General features: G+C 42.3%; 1 protein-coding gene across 1 annotated transcript; it reads right to left on the bottom strand.

The window, feature by feature from the left end:
• Window positions 1-2,163: 2,163 nt before the first annotated feature.
• HS3ST2 (heparan sulfate-glucosamine 3-sulfotransferase 2) lies at window positions 2,164-23,090 on the bottom strand. The gene is made up of 2 exons (XM_030212576.1): window positions 22,543-23,090; window positions 2,164-2,782 (listed from the first exon to the last, which is right to left on the bottom strand). The coding sequence occupies exons 1-2, from the start codon at window positions 23,088-23,090 to the stop codon at window positions 2,164-2,166; spliced, it is 1,167 nt and encodes a 388-aa protein (XP_030068436.1).
• Between the last annotated feature and the right edge of the window lie 368 nt (window positions 23,091-23,458).

The following is a 23,458-nucleotide window of genomic DNA, read 5'->3' as shown; positions in this document are numbered from 1 at the left end:
CATGACAACTGATGTAAATAGGGAGGCGAGGGGGAGGGGAGAGCCATTGGTGGTCCTTGAGAGGCACAAGAGCTGATGGATTCGGCGGGCATGCGGAGGGGGGAGGTAGTGAGTGCAGTTAAACATTAACCGCAATTAATGTTTTAAATTGTGATTAATAATTAATGCGCTAATTGTGATTAACTTGCAGCCGTGGTTTACATTCATTGACCTTTCCAGCCTGGGAAGACAGAGGGACATGGAAATATGGCTTTTCACCCAGTCCTCAAGGACCACCTCTTGTTATGCAAAACTCTCTCATGCATATTCATTATGTATATTCTGAAAGCCCATCTGGTCAGTGGTCCCTGAGGCCTGGGACTAAAACCACCGGTCAAAAATGTTCCTCTCTCTTGTGTCGCTCCCAATATACCCAGAGACCTGTGTGTACATCACTCCTATTCGGCGCAGAAACAGCTCACTGCCGCTGTACTTTCTATTTTGCGACAAAGGTCTTTTTCAAGACCATATTTTCTCATCCATTTTAATCAACGAATATTTGTCTTTTGGTGATTTAACATAAACTATGTGAAGACTCCTGAAGTAGGCTCACCACCGAAACACAGTGCTGTGTTGAGTCTTCACCAATAAATGTTTTATCATCTTTAGAAGTTTCCTTGTTTGTTCCTGGTCATTTTCCCACTCTTTCAATTCTTACATCACTCCTATTCTCACTGATCCTCTGTATTTCACTGCCAATATGTTTTGTAATGCAAGGAAAGATATACACACTATAGTCCTCAATCTTGTCTTTGTGTCACTTCTAATATAGCCAGAGACCTGAATCCCATATGTACATCATTCCCTGTATTACCACAGACTTGCATTCTGGGTACACAGTATCTCACCCCTGTTATACTTGGACAGCTGTGCACCGTGTGGAAGGAAGAGGACAAAGGCAGCTTAATACATGTGAAGACAGGAAATTCTTGGTGCAGTCATGGCCCTTCTAGGACCCCCCCACCGCCCCATTCTGACACCTATAGTCTGACCCATGCTATGGTATAGTACTTCTTATGCATTAAATGTAAACATTCTCTTCAGTTACAAAACCCTACCTCCCCCGAGCAACAGCTGCAGGTCAGAACTAGGACGTTTCTCCATACAGGAAGTACTCCGATTTTCACATTATCTGAGCTTAAGAACTCCCACTGATCTGTCCTGAAGATCACATTTCCAGCTTAGACTAGACAAATTCTGTACTGTGAGATGCACTGAAATATGATTTGCAAAAAAGTGGTACATATCTTAACCTATAAGGAAATTACAGTTCTACACATCATATTTTAATAAAACTGTGAGATATCCCTTCCAAATGCACTGTAGTTGACTGCCTAAAATGTTATGTCCTTTGGTCAGCATCATGCAGAATAAATTTAGCTATGAATTTTGTCTCTTTCATACTCTGCTCATGAGTTTGGGGTGCTGTTTCCACAAGTTGTACATTATAATGTGTCTTTTTGTTGAGTTATACCAGTGATACTTATCTTTTGGAATTCTGATGCTGTAACCACCAACCTTGTGCTTGCCGGACAGTATAGTTTTCAATTGTATGTTAGTGTGTGTGTGTGGGGGGGGGGGGGGGGGGCTGAAAATGTGTGTTTCATTCACTTTGCTGTTTATGGGAATGTTTGAGTGGGCTTTTTTGGTGGGGGAGGGGTTATGGAATTTTTTCATTTTAGGTGCAATGTCAAGAGCCTGTGCTTTTTGCAAAAGAGTGCACTGTTTCCAAAAAGTGTGCATTATTAATGACACATGAAAAAATATGAAATTTCATGTTTGTTCTGTCATTTTCATGGATATGTCTTGTGTCATTTCAGATGAATGCACATCTTTAGTAATGTGTCAGCGTGTGTACACACACACACATATATATATATATATATACACATAAGCGTATGTGATTCTTAAGGATGGGGGAATGAGGGTGAAGAATTATCAGTATTTGATAGATCATTTTAACTGACTTTTGAATTTTTTATTCTTTTACAGTCTTAGACTTTGTTTAATCTGTCGGGAAGTTAATTCACTTATCGTTGATACTTTATATCTGCGAACCTCTGTAGGGTTGACTTCTCTACTTCCAAGTTGTTCTGGCTCAGGGGGAATGTACCCCCAACGCATTTATTCCCAATGAAAATCCTGACCTACTGTTTCATAAAATTTAATATTGTATGGCCTATAAAAGTCTCGAAGTTGATCTATCACCTCTTGGTCAATTTGGACATGAGTTCTTCCTTTAGATTTTCCTAAACACCGTGGTAAACTGTTAACGTCTGACTTCTTTAAGCAGGGGAAACCTTTAGTTTTGTTGAAATAAAAGTGTTTCTCTGTTATGATCCTTTTGATACCCAGGAAATCCTGGATTCTGCCCATTTCCCCAGCAGGGTCTGTAATTAGCTTTTCTCCACTTACAAAGTGGATTTGTGATATGGGAAAGTATTGTAACCAGGACTCCAAATGAAGCGCATACATGCCGATACGGATTGCATTCCATGAGGTGTCCACCAGACCCAAGGTCCAGTTTTTAAATGCAAGTTCCTGAAAGGTTGGAATGTCTGGCTTCTTGGATAATGTTTGTGTGTAGTCCGAGATGGCTCGAGTCACAGGATTCCTTACCACAATGATCAACTTTATCTCCTTGCACATGCTGAAAATACGCCTTGGAGTCTCTTTGGTGACAAAGTAACTGGGAGTTTTCTCCATTGTAATCTGATTTTCCAATGTTCGGGGCATCAAACTCCTGCAAGTAAAGAAAAGCAAACATTAAGAAGCATCAAGAGACAGCTATCTCATCTAGGGAACATTTTGCAAAACCACTGGTTAGGTATCTAGTGACACAGGCTTGGACTGGAATGAGAATGAGGGATGCCTGGCCTTGCAGATGGTATTTCAAACCTTTAGGCTAGGACAGGGAAAGGTCCCTCTTAATGTGACATTGTGCAAACACTATTGAATGAATAATACATATATCTAGCAGAGAAGCAGCTGTGGTTTATTTATGTAAAACTTATATTCCACTCTATCATCAGCTTTTTAGACGAATTACACCATCTACATATACAATAAACTTATATTACACATATCTAAAATATACAAATGTGTATACACAGAACAACACAACATAATACAGCATATCCTACGTACATTACATGTTAGAACTACAACCTCCCTCCCCAATTGTCTCTTCCATAGTGCTTCTTCACTTCCTAAAAGTACACTCCTACATATGCCTGTTTAAACAAATAGGTTTTCAATGCTTTTTTGAAATCATCCATCTTCTGCATCTCCCTAATACATAGGGGCAGCTGATTCCAAAGGCATGGACCAGCAATATAAAAGATGGAGTGTCAAAATACTTCCAATCAAAACAGCCTGATGTGAAGGTATTTCCAACAAAACTTTATTCATAGATCGCAATAATCTCCTTGCCTGGTATACATGTAGCGTAATCGGTAAAATAACTGATGTCCTATTCACTAATACTTTGAAGATCAAATACAAGATCTTAAATTTGATTCTGTACTCTATGAGTAACCAGTGTACCTGCCTTTTAGCACAGGTGTGATGTGCTCACATTGAGTACATGCACCCAATACCCTTGCTACCACATTCAAGGCCACTTGCAATGCTCTGAGCTGGTTTCATTTTACACCCAATAACAACCCATTGCAATAGTCAAAGCATGGTGAAATCACACTTTGCACTACTAAACAAAAATTTTCCTTACTCATCAGCCCTTTCAATCGTCTCATAATTGTCAATTTGAAAAATACATCTCTAATCACTTTTTGTACACAAAATTTCATTGATAATGTAGTATCCATCATTACTCCTAGATTCCACATCTTAACGATTGTTGGAATTGATTTTTTCTCAAATTCAAATACGTCAGGGAACTCATCACTGGGATCACTAACTAAAAACAGAATCTGCGTTAACCAGCATCCATTTCTGGATTATCTGTAGATTCAATCTCAATTTTTCAAACACTACCAATCATTAATTAGAATCAGAAATTTGATGTCATCTGTGTAGATTCTGAACTGTAACCCTAAACTATCCAGTACTTTACATAGTGCTATAAAAATATTAAACAGTACATATGATAAACATGAGCCTTGTGGAACCCTTATTAAGCTGTTAAACTCTGATCACTCAGAGTCTTGTACAGTCCAAAACTGCCTTCCTTTTATGAATGAAGAAAACCAGCTCAAAACATTTTTACCCATCCCAATAGACTCCAGTCTCTGAATCAGAATATTATGATCTAACATGTCAAAAGAAGCCGTGATGTCAAGCACTACCAACAAAAGGTGCTGATATATTGGTCTATAATTTGTTACCATAGACTCATCCAAAGTACCGTTCTTCAGTAGAGACCTAACTGCCACTTTATAAAAAAAAATCTGGAACTACACCTTCCACAAAACATTTATTAACAATCTTCATAAATATAGGTGCCACAAAGGCTTTTAAATCCTTCACCACCTCCGGTGCACAATTAACACAAAAAAATCTGACATACCTGCTCATTAGTAACCTCTTGGAACATCAACCACTGATCATTCTAGGTGACTCAATGGGAGGATCTACATTTTTTTAAATGATTCACAATATTACTCACTTTTTCCATAAAACCCTGCACAAATTCAGCCTTTGAAATGAAGAATTATCACAGGAGATTTTTTTAGGGTGTCTATCCAATGCTGATACTACATGAAATAACTCTGTAGAACTAGATGGTCTGCACCATCTGTTGATACTCTGCCAACTGAAAATTATAATTTTCTTGTGTCATTCTGGAAAGAAATTTTCTTCATTCTCCTTCACTCCTCCTTAGAGCCTGCTTTGACAAACGCAACTCTTCAGAAAACCAAGGAACTTTGTGTGAACTTATGCTCTTCGTTTCAATAAATGGGACTACCTCATCCAAAGCTGCCTGCAAACAATCATTTCACTTTTCCCCCAGTAAGTCTACATCAACTTCTTCCCACAGCTCCCCATCATCTAATTTCATCACTAAAACTTTCTTTAAATCTGTAATATCATATGTTTTCTGGTGTACAAAATTCCTAGGCCTAAAATCTACACAATCTCTAATATCCAACCTTAAAGTAAATTAAACTAAAAAACGATCTGTCCATGGTACTTGAACATCATTTAACTTAAAAGGATCTAAAATCAGATTATTAGCAATATATTAATGTGACTCTATCTATTACCTGGGTCCAGCCCATTGCCTCCATTATCATCAGAAAATCCCAGTCTTGTCTGTATTAACAGCAACCACCCTAACATTAAAATCCCTTAGCAGAATTGTTTTAATCAAAGGTAATTTAAGATCCACTATCCATTCAATCAATGATGAATAGTTCTGACAAATTATAACAAATTATTAAATTGACCACAGAAGAGGTAAAAGTACCAATACCTGCTCACAGTCTACCTTATTAAACTGAAGCTTATTTCTAAAAATAACCACCACCCCTCCCCGTCTCCTGCCCTCTCTTACTTGCAATAAAGCAGAATAATTCTTAGGACACAGCTGATTTACTAACACCAGATCTTCTGCACATAACCATGACCCAGTGATAACAACATATGTATATCTTTTCATCGGTAATCAAATCAAATAGCACAGATACCTTATTCTGTACCTATTCACTACCCCCCCCCCCCATTCAGATAATGAGGAGGCTTAACATATTGTTTAACTGGAGCATCAATAATTGTTTTAACTCTCTGTGATCTTTTTCTAAATCCACTTAACTCCCCATAATCTCCTTTTCCCTGTTATCACTGGAATATTAGTACATAAGTATTGCCATACTAGGATAGACTGAAGGTCCATCAAGCCCAGCATCCTGTTTCCAACAGTGGCCAATCCAGGTCACAAGTACCTGGCAGAAACCCAAACAGTAGCAACATTCCATGTACAACCCCAAAGAGTAGCAAGATTTTAGAATTCTAAAGAACAACAAGATTCCATGCAGAATTTCAAAGTGTAGCTACATTCTATTTAGAACCCCAAAGAGTAGCAACATTCCATTTAGAACCCCAAAGAGTAGCAAGATTCTAGAATTCTAAAGAAGAACAAGATTCCATGCAGAATTTCAAAGTGTAGCAACATTCCAGTTAGAACCCCAACGAGTAGCAAGATTCCATTCAGAATCCTAAGTATATAAGTGTTAACATACTGGGACAGACCAAAGGTCTATCAAGCCCAGCATCCTGTTTCCAACAGTGGGCAATCCAGGTCACAAATACCTGACAAGTTCCCGAAAAAGTTCAATACATTTTGTGCTGCTTATTCTAGAAATAAGAGGTGTGAAACACAGTTGGAATGGAGAAACCCAACCAAATCAGTGCAGTTATAGAAACATGTCAGTACAGAACACATTCACTGACATCACTCCCCAGAAGTTCAAAATACAATCCCAACCACATCAACGGGCTGAGACTCTTCTTACTGCTGCAACAAAACTAAGATACCTAGACAACCAATGACCTCCGGTGTAATATCTATTTGTCACACTCCAGTTTTAAGGAGTAATAGCACAAAAATCACTTACCTATAACGCTGATGTCACAGTAGATAGTCACTGCACAAAGGAGCATGCCTTTGGCTCGCACCTTAGTGGGTAGATGATCAACTTCCCTGCACTGCTCTGAGCAGCACTCTAAAAGTAGTGCTTGAACAGCGTGGGAACATAACGCCCTGATGATCAAAACTAATAGCATGCAAATTTATGTGTGCTATTAGTTTTAATCATCGGGGAACTTCTGTGGGAGGATTGTACTTGGGCATGTGCCCAAGACACAATCCTCCTGCAGAAGTTGTTGACAGGTCAGGCTGTCAAAAAAACCCAAAACCCTGGACCTGTCAAACAGAGTAATATAGGGGTGACCCCCCCCAACCCCCGCACACAAGGGGCTGGGTGTCCGGTGAACCTCCAGCCCCCATGCAAAATGTTTCCTTGGTGGCCAAGTGGGCACCACACCCACCCGCCCTGGTGGCCTAGTGTCCCTCCATGCCCTGGTGGCCTAGTGCCCCAACCCCTCTCCTATACTTTTTGAAGCAGGAGGAGGGAGTAGCACTCTCTCCTCCTGTAAGCGCCACCTTCAAAATGGTGGTGTGCTGCCCAGTGTATCCCAGGATGCACTAGGTGGGGCTTCAGTACAATATAAGGGAATTTCTCCCTTATATGGTATTGATGCCCCACCCGGCGCATCCCAGGATGCACCGGGCAGGGCAGGGTACCAACATTTTGAATGCAGCGCTCACAGGAGGAGGGAGTGCTACTCCTGTTTCCTTTTCTGAGGGGGGGGGGGTAGGGGGCCTGCAAGCATGCAAATGCATGCTGGACATGGCTCCTCATTCCTCCCTAGTGCTCCAAAAACCCTGATGCCAGCTCCGTGCTGACGTAGGGTTTGCCATGTGAACAGCTCCAATGTTTAGCATGCTGCCTACTGAGCTTTGGGGAGGAATACCTAATGCCCTGTTTAGCATGCATTTGCTACTTGCACTCAGAGCTGGAGAGCTTGTTACGTGCACTCACCGGCTCTGATCATAGGGCAAAGGCAAACGTGGGTTCTAGTCTGGTGCTAATAACGCCCGCGTTTGCCTTTGATCATCGCCCCATAGGCAATGCACCAACCCTTTAACCAAACAGCATCTGACATCACTGGAAGGGGGCAGAGCAAGCTCCCACACCCAGGAAAGACAAAACTGCACAGTGGTCAGCACAGCAGAAACAGCCACAAAGGCACACATAGTCAGGTCCAACATGTCAGAGCAGGGCTAAAGGTGACACAGCGGTGTCTGATGTTACTGGAAGGGGGCAGAGCAAGCCCCCAAGCCCTGGAAAGACAAACCTGTACACTAAGCTACAAACTGAAAGGAAGCATCGGTACCACAGCAGTAGCTGCCAGAAGAAGGGAACAGACCAGGTCCAAACACTGCAAACTGGAGTTTTATAATCTGAATAACCAGGGAGTGAGCAGGAGTGAGATACTGTAATTCTGATATCAACCAGTAATAATATGTAAAAATTATCACAGAGGACTTGATGCTGGCTGAGAAGATGCAGAAGCAAACAAAACCCTGGTTTAATCTATTGCTTTTTCAGTGTCATGCAAGGATTCTCTACCTACTTTGCTCTCTTTTGTTAGGTGTTTTTGATGTGGGATGGGTTTTTGATCCCTCCAATATTTTAGGATTTTACAGCTTAGCAGATACATTTCTCTAATTGAATCATTGCCTTGTTATCTGGTACAACTGGTCTTTTCAATGGGACTTTAAGTAATCATTGCAAGGTTCTGTCACCAACCTGCAGGTGGCTCAGCTCCTGGGAGTGCCTTGCCTAGATTAATTTGTGTCCACCTGCCAGCAGATGTCAGCAGGCTCCACTAAGCTGGCAGGCTTCCATGAAACACTCTTTGCCTGCCACTTCTTCCTTGAGGCCATCTTCATGTGGCATTTATTTTTTAAACCCTTCTTTGTTCAGACTCTTTGCCAGAGCTTGGTCTGCACCTTTTCAAAGTCCACTAGTGCTTTGGTTTCCTTGCTGAATTTCTGATTCCTCTTCTTCTCTGTGGAAGCCTTGTTGACCTAGTACCAACCCTTGCACGGTACCAGCCTTGCTTCTCTACTGAGTCTTCTTGGTGAATTTGAGTGATCTGCTCCCCGCATTCTTCCTGAGTTTGCCTGTTATCTAGTTCCCCACCTGGGGCTCAGGGTTTCAGGCAGCTAAGTCCTGGCAGCCACCAGCATTAAAGTGGTCAAACCAAAGGAAGATGAAAGACCCTGCCCAGTCTTCCTGGACCTGGGATGCTCCATTCAGTGGAGAGAAAATCTATGAATTTGCCCACTGCTATTCTTGGATCCTCCTTACAAACATAAAATAAGGTTTTTGGGCAATATGATACTCGGGGGTTAGGGACAGATTATTGTTTCTTGTCGCAATGTAATCAGTGGAGTCTTTGAGTTCTTTCTATTTTTCTGATTTATTTATGGGGAAAAGTTACTTTCAGTATGCTTAAACACAAGGCACCATCTCCAGACTTGGCCTTGGAAAACATTGGTTATATTGGTACCTTTGATTGTAACATATGTTACAATCCAATCTATCACTCAGGAAGCTATATGCATTATCATAATGTATTTATTTATTGCATTTGTATCCCACATTTTCCCACCTCTTTGCAGGCTCAATGTGGCTTACAATACATCATGAATGGTGGAAATACACAAGAAAATAGACATTTAGTATTACAGAAGGATCTTGGGTTACATGATAATAATAAGACATCATCAAAGTATTGTAATAAGCAGATGTTATAAGACAATTCTGGATATATGTGGAGGAGTTCACATTTGCTGATCTTTGTAGTATACCTTGTTAAAGAGATGGGTTTTCAGTAGTTTGCAGAAGTTAGTTAGTTCATAGATCGTTTTTAAGTTGCGCGGTAGCGCGTTCCAGAATTGTGTGCTTTATGTTTGATTTCTTTATTAATTTTAAATTATAACATTCACAAAGAACGCAATAACAGAAATTATTAAAAATTAAATCATTACTGAAAATTGCATACAGGAAAATATTCTCATTTTCATAGACTACTACCGGTGGGATCCAAGAGTCAGAAAATGTACTTAAACACAATATCATCTTAAATTTTAGAACAGAGGTTAAACCAATTATACAATCAAACAGCAGCGTTATTCTGGTTAATTGCCCCAGATGGATTTCTCAAACTTTCTTTAGCAATTACAAATTCTTGAAGTTTCATGGGGTCGGTAAAAAGAAAATTATTAGACTCATAAGAAATTAAGCATTTACATGGGAACTTAATAAAGAAAGATCCCCCTAGGGCTAAAACTCTTGCCCTAAAGGCCAAAAGTTTTTTTCTCCTTGACTGGGTTTCCCATGATAAATCAGGAAAAATTTTTATCTGTCCCCCCATGAAATCTTCTTTCATATGTTGAAAATATATACGTTGAACATTGATTTTATCCAGTTCAAAAGCGAAGGATACCAATAAAGTAGCTCTCTCTGTTATCACAGAGGATTCTAAGAGTTCTGTTACGTTTAAAGGTTCTTCACCTGCATTTGGTAATTGTTCAGTCACACTTTTCCCTTTAACATAATAAGCTTTTGTCACTGGTGGGTAATTATCATTTGTAAAACTCAAAATTTGTGTGAAATATTTCTTTAACAGCTCCATTGGGGAAATAAATGTTATAACTGGAAAATTCAATAATCGCAAATTGTTCTTCCTGAGTTGATTCTCAAGGAACTCATATTTTTTAGCAACTACATTCCTTTCCTTAATTAGTGCTGTTATAGTTTCTTTTGAAGATATCATTTCAATGTCCAGATTTTTTAAACCATCTGTATTTCCCTCTACTTTACTGGATAATTGTTGAAGATTGTTTCTTAGTTCCTGAGTCTCTCCTTGAAGAGACTCAGAGATTTTTTATTAAAGATGAGTCAAGCCTCTGTATGACATTCCAGAGCATGTCAATTGTGACTGAGGCCGGTTTTACCAAACCACAAATTCCCCCGGAAATACCTTCTCTGGGCTGCAACGGCGTCGAGGTAGATCTCAAACCCTCGGTTGATGTTTCTCCAGAGAAAGATTCAGCGAGTAAGCCTCCTCCGAGCGCTGTAGAAAACAAGCCCACTTCGGACTTCTTCAAGCGATCGCTGCTTAGAGCAACACTGCTTCCGGGTTGCGGCGGGGTTAGGCCTTGCGAGGGAGGGCTGAGCGTCACTCCCTCGCTACTGCTGTGTGCGGATGTCTGCGCTGTTGAGGTAGGCATTGGAGTCTCCGGCGCCCGGATCCCGTATGCCTCCAAAGTTGATTGGCGCGAGGTGGGGTTCCCAACCGGTCCCGAGGAGGCAGGGGTACCAGTTTTACCCTTTCTCTTGCCCATTTCACCGGGGACGCGCCGCACTGCCAAACATACAGCGGAGGTACGGGAGCTCTCACGACGCACGTCTGTTCACCTGCGCCATCTTGGATCTCTCCTTCTGCCGAATTGTGTGCTTAGGTATGAAAAGGTCGACGCATGCGTTAATTTGTATTTTAGACCTTTGCAGTTGGGGACGTGAAGATTCAGGAATGTGCGGGATGATTTTTTAGCATTCCTGGGTGGTAAGTCTATCGGGTCTGACATATAGGCCGGAGCATCTCCGTGAATGATTTTGTGAACTAGGGTGCATATTTTGAACGTGATGCATTCTTTAAGTGGGAGCCAGTGTAGCTTTTCTTGTAGGGGTTTACCATGTATGCACGCACCTTAATGCAATACCATTTGTAATTCTGTTAGCCGGAAATGGCAATCACCACTATGGCAATTGTAAGCCACATTGAACCTGCAAATTGGTGGGAAAATGCGGGATACAAATGCTGCAAGTAATAATAATAATACCTTCGCTGGAGATGACATCAGGGAAGCAGGTACTGAAAGTGGCAATAGAATGGTGGAAAGAGTGAAGCAGTAATTATATCAACCCCTGTGATGGCGGACAATGAACGAGCCAGAGTTGTTTTCTCTACTGCTAAAGTCCTCTGTACAGTCTGCCTTAATGTTTCCTCAGCACATGCCAGAAAGAGATTCTGGTGGTGTTCACCTTCGCTCACCATCATTTTCACCAGAGACAAGTCAAGTTATGATCAAGTCTGACTTAGAAAAACATTCAATAGGGAATGCTATTTTGCACTCAGTATAGAAAACTGCTCAGGATCTCTGGAGGAATTTACTGAAAAATCAATGCAAGAAAAATTGGGGGAAAAACCCCCCACAAGTTGCTGTTAACTTTCTTCAGATGCTGGTTCAGAAAGTAGGAAAATTTGGTTTGATAAGGCTTCGGTGGCTAAAGACAGATTTTAATTCTGGAAGGACTGAGAATCTCCAGAATTTGGTTTGCCAGTAAAAGATCAGACTAACTTTTTTCATCTTTTAAAGAAAGATTTAGTTTTTTGCATGAGGCCTCACCACATACAGTATTAAGATGATTTATGTTTTAAGGATTCAACTCTTTTGCCAACACTGCAGCTTCAAAGGGACTGTTCTGATTGCACTTGTCTTGGAGCCTGATAAAAATTTAATTATGTTTTTTTTCTTTCATGCTTGGGATAAATAACTTATGAGCACCAAGATAAGAATGCATCTAGATGTCTCCCTTATGACCCAACCTAAATGAAAATGCTTTTTATCAATGTACAAAAAAGGTAGCATAGTAAAGAATATCGCTCACCCTGTCTGTTCATCAGCAACTTATCTACACAAATTCACATGTAGAACTCTAGGTTCACCCCCATTCTCCTGCATAGGTTCTCAAACCTTTCAACCATTTCTTTATTATATGCTGTCTTCCAGAGTAGAGTTTCTAAATTCTTCAGTCAATGTGGATGAGCCCAAATTATCATCTTATTCACGAGCTGGACAAGCTATCACTAGCTTCTGCATCAACCAAAGGTTGAGGAGAGCAGGAATTTAGATTTTGCTAATAAGAGAGTATGTTGCATTTGAGGATTTCTTTTGTTTTATACTACAGGTTGCTATTTTACCCCCTGTCAAGCCAGATTTAACAAGTAATTCATAAATCAGTAGAAGTGACTGTTTAAAGCCCATTAAATTGCAAAGTAAATCAATAACTGACTACAGAGATCTTTGCTGGATGACATTTACTGATGATAAAGATAGATTCATTCATACACTATATTAATAACTATGTGATTGGCTTGGATAGTGTATAATGTAAACCAGCTACTTTTGACAAAAGAAGAGATTTTTCCAGCTAACAGGAGGCCTGGTTTTGTAGACTCGGATCTGTTCTGTCTCACTATCTCACAGGACCCATTCCGTCAAAGGGACAGTACTGTACTCGCTCCTACCTTTTATTGAACTTTATAGAAAAAAATAATAAAATACAAACCAAGAACATTGTGTATAATCAAAAGGAAACACAGCAAGTGCAATAATAAAAATAAATTAAGCAAGAACATAAAGGGACCCTTTTTCGATGAGTTGATAGGACTACAGCTGGGTTGCACGTGGCAAATTGGCCCTATTGCTGGGCTCTCCCAGGAACCCGGTGGTACTTCTGGGTCTGCCGCATGCCATTTAAAAAATTTTCTAGTGCCAGTGGGTGGGGAGTGCGTGTGCCTAGCGGTAATTGGGCAGCACTGCCTGGCTACTGCTGGAGCTCTCACGCCTTCTAAATAGGAGGCTATAAGGGGTCCAGCAGTACATGGCCATGTGGCAATTTTTAAAGTACCACATAGCCATGTACTGCCTCTTCTTATAAAAAAAAACCTTTTACCCACAGCATTACAAGATGGCCTTGGGGTGTGGCAGTCCCCGAACTCTGCTGGAGGTACAAGATTTGTGGTTCTTCTACAGGAGTGTGAAGGTGATGTTACTGTGAGAGACATTGCTGAAGGGTTAGAAGTATCCACCTTAGGCAAGTAAAATTCTCTGCCGGAAACTTATTATTGCTTTTGAGGAAAAGACTTCAGACACTCGGTACCAGCTGATTCTAATCTCGTTAGGACAGCTGACCAGCTTGCTTAGCGTATACCTTAAATTCAATCATACAGTATGTACACTAGCGAGTATCCTCATTAGTCAGAAAAACCTCAATATTGTTAACTGTGTTTAAATCTTAACTTTATTTCCTTTAATAAGATAAGAGAGATTTACCCAGTGAACGGAGTTCCCGGGGAGGAATGTAGGGAGAGATGAGAGTGGAGAGGTACTGGGGAGCTGCAGAGTGAATGCACTTATAAGTCAATAAGAGGAGTTTGAACTGTATGCGGAAACGGATAGGAAGCCAGTGAAGTGACTTAAGGAGAGGGCTAATATGAGCATAACGACACTGGCGGAATATTAGTCGTGCAGCAGAATTTTGAACAGATTGAAGAGGAGAGGGATGGCTAAGTGGGAGACCTGTGAGAGGCAAGTTGCAATAATCTAAGCGAGAGGTGATAAGAGTGTGGATGAGGGTTCTGGTAGTGTGCTCAGAAAGGAAAGGGCGAATTTTGGTGATATTATAGAGAAAGAAACAACAGGTTTTAGCAGTCTGCTGAATATGTGCAGAGAAGGAGAGGGAGGAGTCGAAGATGACCCCAAGGTTACAAGCTGATGAGACAGGAAGGATGAGAGTGTTGTCCACAGAAATAGAGAATGAGGGAAGAGGAGAGGTTGGTTTAGGTGGAAAGATAAGAAGCTCAGTTTTGGTCATGTTTAGTTTCAGATGGTGGTGAGACATCCAGGCAGCAATGTCAGACAGGCAGGCTGATACTTTGGCCTGGATTCCTGCTGAGATTTCTGATGTGGAGAGGTAGATCTTGGAGTCGTCAGCGTAAAGATGATACTGAAAACCATGGGATGAGATCAGAGAACCAAGGGAAGAAGTATAGATGGAGAAAAGAAGAGGTCCCAGGACAGATCCTTGAAGTACACCAACTGACAGTGGGATAGAAGTAGAGGAGGATCCACCAGAGTATACACTAAAAGTATGCTAGGAGAGTTAAGAAGAAAACCAGGAAAGAACAGAGCCCTGAAATCCAAGTGAGGACAGCATATTAAGGAGTAGGCTGTGATCAACAGTGTCAAAAGGAGCAAATAAATCAAGAAGGATGAGGATAGAATAGAGCCCTTTGGATCTGGCAGGGACAGGTCATTGGAGACTTTAGCAAGCGCTGTTTTGGTTGAATGAAGGGGGCGAAAGCCAGATTGAAGTGGATCAAGAATAGCTTGAGATGAAAGAAAGTCAAGGCAACGGTGGTGAACAGCACGTTCAAGTATCTTGGATAGGAAAGGGAGGAGGGAGATGGGGCGATAGTTGGAAGGACAGGTAGGGTCCAATGAAGGTTTTTTAAGGAGTAATGTGACTACAGCATGTTTGAAGGCATCAGGAACAGTCGTAGTGGAAAGTGAAAGATTGAGGATATGACAGATAAAAGGGATGACAGTAGGAGAGATAGTGCTAAGTAGATGGGTGGGAAAAGGATCAGAAGATCAGGTAGTTAGTTTTGAGGAGGAAAGAAGATGTGTAGTTTCCTCTTCAGTGATTTCAGAAAATGAAGAAAAGGAGGCAGGGGTTGGAGGGTTGAGAGAATGGACTAAGGGAAGGAGAGGTGGAGGTGACCTGGTTGAGAATTCAAGTTTAATCTTGTGAACCTTATCATGAAAGTACTCAGCCAGAGTCTGGAGGGAAAGTGAAGGGGGGAGTTGGAGGTGAAGGCACTTTGAGGAGAGAGTTCAGTGTGGCAAAGAGACGTCAAGGGTTTGAGCCAAGAGAATTTGTCAACTGGATGTAATAGTCCTTTTTGGCAAGTAAAAGAGCAGACTGGAAGGAGGTTAGCAAGAATTTGAAATGTATGAAGTCAGCATGGGCACAGGATTTCAGCCAAAGGCATTTGGCAGAGCAGGCACAGGAACGTAGGTAGCAGATTCTAGAAATCAGCCAAGGCTGGGGTTTGGTATGTTTTACAGAATGGGGAATGGGAGGAACAAGAGTATCCAGAGCAGAGGAGAGAATAGTATTATAGGAAAAGACAGCCTCCTTGACAGACTTGGATAACATAGTGGTAGAGAAGAGATTTGAAACACTGGAGGACAGAGTAGAAGGGTCAATAGCCTGAAGATTCCTAAATGTGTTGGTTAAGATTGGATGGGACTGGGGAGGAGGGTGTTTAAGTGTGAAAGTTATCAGATGATGGTCAGAGAGGGGAAGAGTTGAGGCACAGAAACTGGAGAGTGAGCAGTTTGAGAAGAGGATAAGATCAAGACAGTGGCCATTCTGGTGAGTAGGGGCAGTGGAGCACAGTTGAAGAATGAAAGAGGATGTTAAAGCAAGAAACTGAGAAGCATAAGAGTCAGAAGGATCATTAGCATGAATGTTAAAATCCTCAAGAATGAGGAAAGGAGATGAAGGTTCAAGAAAGAAGGAAAACCAGGCATCAAAGTCAGTGAGAAAGGAAGAAAGGGACTTATCAGGGGGTTGATAAATGACTACTACTCGGAGAAGCAGAGGAGCGAATAGAAGGATGGAGTGGACTTTGAAGGAAGAAAAGCAGTAAGACTGAGGTGGAAGAAGAAGTTGAAATCTACAAGAGGGTGAAAGTAGTAGCCCGACACCACCTCCGCGGCCAACCGGGCGAGGAGTATGGGAAAAAAGATATCCTCTATGGCATAGGGCTGCAACTGAAGCAGAGTCTTCAGGGTAAAGCCAAGTTTCAGTTAGGGCAAGCAGATGGAGAGTATGAGAGATAAAGAGGTCAAGGATGTAGGAAAGTTTGTTACAGACAGAGCGGGCATGCCACAGAGCACAAGAGAAAGGCAGAGAAGAAGGAGGGAGGAGAGGAACAGAAATTAGATTTGTGACCTGCACAAATAGGATGAGAGCTGATGTGGAGGACCAGGATTGGGATTAATGTCCCCAACGGAGAGCAGGAGAAGGAGCAAGAGAGTATGGAGAAGAGTAGGAGAGGTATGATGGCGATGAAGGTGAGATGTACTCAGATAGGAGAGGGATGAATGGAAGGAAGGAAATGTTGAAGGTTGAGAGCTGAGAAGAAGGAAGAGGAAAAAAGAGATGGTGAGATGATGAATACAGAGGGTGGACAATGTGTTCCTGCAGTGTACAGTGGTTTCAGATGGAGAAACAGATTAGGTAGGGACAGTAACAAGAACAGAAAGTGTACTGGAGCCATAAGTAGTAACTGGGAAAAAAATAAATGTAAAGAAAAAAAAATGCCCCGCGCGCCTGATGGTATGCAGCACCTTGAGCAGAGGCCCTGAGTGGATCAGAGTGGACCGGATTCACCCCAGAGAAGGCTGTAAGGTAATGCAGATGAGCTGCAAGTCCTCCACAGCACCTGAAAGGCAGCCAGTGGTACAGCTGGGCACCTCTCAGCCAAGGAAAGACTTACCAGGGGTTAGGCCAAAGCCAGCATTCCTCTCCCTGAGGATTGCCTGATCTTAGCCAAAAAGCAACTAGAAACCCTGGGCACCTGGAGCGAGGGCCCTGGGAAGATCTGGGTGGACTTGGGAGTCACCCTGGATACAGCTGTGAAGATATGCAGAAGGGCTGCAAGTCCTCCACAGCACCTGGTGGGAGCACTGGGCACCTAGAGCAGAGGCCCTGAGTGGATCGGAGTGGACCTGGGAGTCACCCCAGAGAAGGCTGTAAGGATATACAGATGAGCTGCAAGTCCTCCACAGCACCCAAAAGGTAGCCGGTGGTAGAGCTGGGCATCTCTCAGCCAAGGAAAGGCTTTCCAGGGGTTAGGCCGAAGTCAGCATTCCTCCCCCTGAGGGTTGCCTGATCTAACGAATGCTTGTATTACTTAACTAGTGAGCTAATACGTTGAAGACGGACTCCAACACATCCACTAACTTCCTTAGCTGGAGAAAAAGACCTCAGACATCACAAAGGATTCTCACCATGTCTACCGTTGACATATGCAGCATAAAATGTATTGAACTTTTTTGGGATCTTGCCAGGTACTTGTGACCTGGATTGTCCACTGTTGGAAACAGGATGCTGGGCTTGATGGACCTTTGGTCTGTCCCAGTATGGCAATACTTATGTACTTATGTAAACTATGGTATTTAACTTTCAGCGATTGATGTAATCATGTCAGAAAAAGCTCCTTGCTAATCTATGAACTATAATATTTATATATATATTTTTTTGTTATTGTGCAATTTAAAATAAACTGTGTTTAACATTCTTCAATATAATATGCTTTATAAAAATCACCGCATCAATAATAACATAGCATAAACTGCGTATTTAGTGACATTTATCTCAAAACTAAAGTCCCAACAGGCACCTGTTTCACCGGAGCTTCTTCTAGGGATCCATAGTCAGGTCACTGACTTTGTACAATGGCTCAGCTTCTTAGAGCTGCATACGGTTGAGCTGTTATATTGAAGAATGTTAAGCACAGATTATTTTAAATTGCACAAAAAAATGTAGAAAAATACATAGTTCATAGATGAAGGAGTTTCTTTTGACCTCTGATTACATCAGTTGCTGAAAGTTAAATATTGACTCTGCCAACGGTAGACATGGTGAGAATCCTTTGTGATGGCTGAGGTCTTTTTCTTCTGCTAAGATAGTGGACGTGTTGAAGTCCATCTTCAATGTACTAGTTCACTTTTTGGGAAGCTTTTGCAAGTTCTTTTATGAACAATAGCCATTTTGTGAATTTAGAGTATAAATCTCTGGACTACTCAGGGCCACCGACAGAGAGAGCTGGGCCTGGGAAAGGGCCGCCACAGCCACTGCCACCCCTCCCCCACTTGGGCCACTGCCACCCCCTGCCCCTTATCTTCCTGAAGGGCCGTGCCTAGGGTCTCTGGCGCCCCCCTGCAGACCATCAGTTGGCTCGCACCCCCGCCTGGCTCCAAGGCACGTGGAAGAGCTGGGCGGTGCCAAAGAGCCGAGCGCTGCTCCCCCAAACTGCCGTCTGGGGCGCGATGGAGGAAATGGCTGGGTTTGGCCTGCAGAGGAGGCTCTGAGCATATTTCTCATTCAGCCTGAGCATCCTCCGCTCCATCCCCGATTCCCCGGCACTTTAAATTTACCTCGCTCCGCCTACGATGTCTGCGCAGCGTCAGTGAAAGCGCTGCCTGTCTGACGTCTCTCCACCAGCCTTCCCTTCCCTCGTTCATTCCCTCTGTGTCCCGCCCTCAAGGAAATGACGTCAGAAGAAGGCCGGGGAATCGGGGGTGGAGCGGAGGAGTAAGGTTTTTTTTTTAATACAACTTGACGGCGCGGCACCCTTGAAGGCAGGCGCCCCCCTGCGGCACTTACCGTGCTTACCGTGTTGGCACTGCCCTGCCTTCCTGCATCTGCTTTTCCCCTGGTCTGTCACTCGCCTGCTCCTGTGTGCTAGGACCTGGCTTATCGCGTTAACGCAATCACCTGCGTCCCAACACACAGGAGAAGAGAGACAGACCCCTGTGCCCAGGCCCCCCTTGGAGGCTGGGACTGGGGAATCTTGCTCCCCCTGCCCCTCCCCCCTCAGTGGCCCTGGGGCTGTTTCTGCTTTGTGCTGTTGCTTGTGTTGAGTTTGCAGTGTGTTTTGCTTCTGTTTGGTTGCACAGTAAAATCCAAGGCAAAATATAGATGGGAAAACTACTCTGAATGATAATATAATTCCTATATATGCAAAAGAAGGGATAAGAAATCAATGAGCCAAAAAGTTTGTAGAATAAAGTAAAAGAAATGTATTTATTTTGATTTAGCTCAATCTTTTTCAGTTGCAGACCACAGTGTATTAAATTTGGTTACACCACTTTCTTCCTGTCCCCAGAGGGCTCACAATCTCATTTTGTATCTGAGGCAATGCCAGGTTAAGTGACTTGCCCAAGATCACAAGGAGCTGCAGTAGGATTTGAACACTGAATTTGCTGGTTGTCAACCTGGTGCTTTAACCTCCTTTAAGTTGGTCAGTAGCTTCTCTTTGCTTTATTAGTTCTTCATAATGCTATTTTGGCTCCTGGACACAGGTCAAGCCCTGTAGCTTTGCTGGTTGTCAGCCTGGTGCTTTAAGCACTAGAGTGTGTACCTGAGGTACTGGAATGTTAAGTGACATGTCCAAGGTCAAGGGATTTGAACTAGGCTCTCCTACTTCTCAGTCTGCTGCTCTAACCATTAGGCCACTCCTTTAGCTTCTCTCCTTCGCAATTATATTTAGCTCTTGGACACAGGTCAAGCCCTGCACTTCACTCCTGATAGGCAAACAATTTTACTGTATTTCAATCACACTCCCCCCCCCCCCCCCATTCACTTTGTTTCTCTGTGTCCCCAGTGTTCCTGTTTTTCTTAGATCAGGAGGATCATGCAGCAACCAAGAGTTGGGCCATACCTCCTATCTCTTTCATGGTCTCGGTACTCACCAGTTCCACTACTCCGTCCTAGCATCCAATCCTTTCCCCAATAAGGACTGAAGGCTAGAAGCAACCTCTCTCTGTTTCTCTTTTCTGATGATCCAAAGCAGATCTTTCAAATGATCTATCCCTCCTCTTCTTTTTGGCACTGTCTGGCTCAGGAGACAGCTGTGGACCAGACTAGCAATTCCTGTGCTCCTCCTTTAGCCCCTTGCTCACTTGTTGTCCCAGAGTAGGTAACCCACATATAGCACTTATAAAGGCCGCACCCAGGGAGGAAGAGGCTTCTTTCTTAACTCTGAGTTTTGTGCTTCCCTTCAAAACCTTAAGTTTCAAATCTATTGGGCCATTTTCCTGGAATAGACAGCCCCCATTCAGATTTGACTGACACCTTTCTGGAGATGGGTCCAGAATGTTCCTCACACAACTGCTTAGGAAACATGACTGGCAGAAAGTCCCTGTTCAATCATAGTAACAATCTCACAATAAACCTATGGAGAACATGCAAAAGGGCCAAGTTTTTCAATGATCATGAAAAAGCTGATTATTGAAAAGTGTATTCCAAAACCCAGGTGCTTTACCAATAAAACAATACCACTGCATTGTCAAGAGCCTAAAATCATGAGGACCAGGAGTTCCAAGGTGGTAACAGATTCTGAATGCAAAGCTTGCGAGGGGATATATCCAGATAATTGTTCATTTAATTAGCACCAATACCCACCAGTCCCTAAAAAAATAATAGCAGTTTAAACTGGATCTGCTGCTGCCAGAGTAAAATTTACATGCCCTGCCTCCACAACATGAAAATTTCTCTCAATCATTTTCACTGTGGATAATGGAAAAATCTCTGGCAGGAGGATTGAGACCTGCTGGCATAGGGCTCAATCTGGAGAAGAGATGATGGAGAGGGAATATAATAGCCTATAAAATCATGAGAAGAATGAAATGGTTAAATAGGAGTCATCATATCTTTCAGACCAAATAGAACAAGGACTCTCCACAAAACTAATGACGACAGACTGAATACAGCTTGTAGAAAGTATTTTGTTTTTTACACAGCTCATAATGAAGCTGTAGGATCCATTACCAGAGGATGAGGTCAAGGCAACAAACAGGAATCACAAGTTTCTTGAGATAAGAATATTTGTGAGGTAGGCTTTGGGAAAGCCATTGTGTATCCTTGAAAATGAGCTATTAGAATTTTTTAAATCAATTTTTGGATCTGCTGGATACTTGACTTGGACTAGCCATTGAGACAGACATGGGAAGTAACTGCTTGCCCTTGGATTTGTAGTATGAAGTGTTGGCACGATTTGGGTTTCTGATAGGTAATTGTGACCTGGTTTGGCCACTGTTTGGAAAACAGGATACTGGGTAGATGGACCATTGGTCTGACCTGGTATGGCTACTCTTATGTTCTTATTGTTGAAGACAAGAGCGTAGGCCTGACTGAAATTGATCTGACTCAACATGGCTTTTCTTATGCTATGTTCAAAGTGTCCTAGAAGCAGTCTCACTAGGATCATCTTAGGATGATGCTCTGCCCCCAGATGTCCTCATGGTCTCCCAGGCCAGTGCTACACCCTAGGGATTTTCTTGGATAACTTACTGTGGGCTTTCTAAAGATGATGATGTATCAGGGCATGTTCCTGGGAGGAGCAGACTCACTTGAGGGTGTCTTTCAGACATTTGTTCAAACCTAGGATCTTAATTATGAAGGCTTTTCAATAGTTTAGGCACAAACAGTAAAAATACATCTCCATTTCTGTTTATCGATCAGAAGTGAACATTCCATATATTAAATCTGCAAAGTATCCGACATCTCCCTCTGCTTTAGCTGCTTTTCTGGCAATTTTGTACTTTTTGGTCATCCTGCCAGTGTCACTCTTCCTTTGTTAAAAATATTTATATCCTAAACAATCACATAAAGAAAAATATAGTTCCTGGATGCAGTGCCAGACAATCAGTATTCTGCTGCACATAACCACACGCCTTTCCTCCTTAACAGAATTCTGAAGACCATAATGCAGTATTACAGCCCTACTGTGTCTCATGTCAGCAATACCTGTGCCTCACAAAGTACCTTTCTATGGGTGCAACAACACAGTGTCTTGAAAGAATCTTCCACTGACTTTAGGTTTTGTAGTTCTGGTTTCCATTTCTGAATGTTAAAACAAGACTCATCTTTAGATATTGAGGACCATAACATTTCTAATAACAAGACCTCATGTTTGTTCTAACTTAGTAACATCAGCTGTAGAACCTGATGCACATGGAGAAAGACTGATGGGTAAACATATAGTGAGACACATGAGTGTGAAAAAACAGACTCGGGGACACAAGCCCCAGACATACATAAGTACACACAGGACAGAGGCAGAGAGAGACAGTCAACCTGGGAGAGAGAGAGTAATGATTAACTCTTGCAACTTCTGCTCTGGTCATAGATATCCTTACAAGCAATCTGGCCAGAGTATGCGTCAACTTGCACTGTTATTTTTCCTGTAATTTTTATTTATTAGCAACAGTTAGTTTTTACTCTGTTGTTTTCTTTCTAAAAGTGCTAAATATAATTGTCTTACCTGTACCAATCCAGCCCTCTATCATAGTTCTTGTCAAAGAAGTGAGGTTCAGTGCCCATTGCTCTGACATCAGGATGCACTCTGATAAACTCCAGAACTGCTCTGGTGCCCCCCTTTTTCACTCCAACTATGATGGTATGAGGAAGCTTCTTACTGCCAAATCTGGGAGTTCCTGTGTTGTTGCTGGTCTCTTGTCCTGAGACATCTTCAGGAGTGTAACTGAAGTTCCTCTCAGTCCAGCTGTCCTCTGGGGGGACCAGTCTAATGACACTAGCTGCTGGACTATGGATGTTAATCTGGGTCTCCTTGTGATCTACAGCTGCATTGCAGGAAGGAGATTTCTGAAGCAACTTCTTGCCCCTAACATTTTGAATAAGGATGCACCTGTAGCCGTCATAACTTGGGTTTTGCATGATTGAATCAGAGCAGAAGATGAGGCAATAACAGAGGTAGGTGCAAGATAGGGACAGGGTGAAGAGGAAGAGAAATCGCCTGGTTAGCCTTTTGGAAGCTGTCAGTACCCAACTGGCAAGGAACCTATATGCCATGTCTCCATGGAGAGAATGCCTGCATCGTCTCCCCTGTGATTCTGGCAGAATGGATCAGATTTTGGTAGGTCATATGTAGGTTGAAAAGGAATGTTTCTGAAGCAGTAGCAGAAGCAGGAAACAGAATATTAAGTGAATTATTTTAAAGAAAATCCTGTAACTTTACTAGACAAAAATATTTGGGACTTTCCCTTGGACTGTGAGAAACAGGAGAATGCAGATGATTGCAATGGATTGGAAAGAGATGGAATGAGCAAGAACTGAAGGAAGTAAATCAGAGTTTGAATGTTATGGAGAGAAAAAACTGAATAAGGTTAATGATAAAAATAGTTATGAAGGAATGATAATGAAAGATGAGCAGAAGAGGG

Source organism: Microcaecilia unicolor, chromosome 8, assembly GCF_901765095.1.
Source record: "Microcaecilia unicolor chromosome 8, aMicUni1.1, whole genome shotgun sequence".
Taxonomy (NCBI): domain Eukaryota; kingdom Metazoa; phylum Chordata; class Amphibia; order Gymnophiona; family Siphonopidae; genus Microcaecilia; species Microcaecilia unicolor.
The sequence above is the reverse complement of the archived record's forward strand: the minus strand, read 5'-3'. Positions and strand labels throughout refer to the sequence as shown.

Excerpts from the sequence above, each read along its gene's own strand:
- HS3ST2 (XM_030212576.1), bottom strand. The coding sequence starts at position 23,090 with ATGGCATATAGGTTCCTTGCCAGTTGGGTACTGACAGCTTCCAAAAGG. Across the intron at positions 2,783-22,542 it reads AGAGGGCTGGATTGGTACAG|GAGTTTGATGCCCCGAACAT; the intron begins GTAAGACAATTA and ends CTTTACTTGCAG.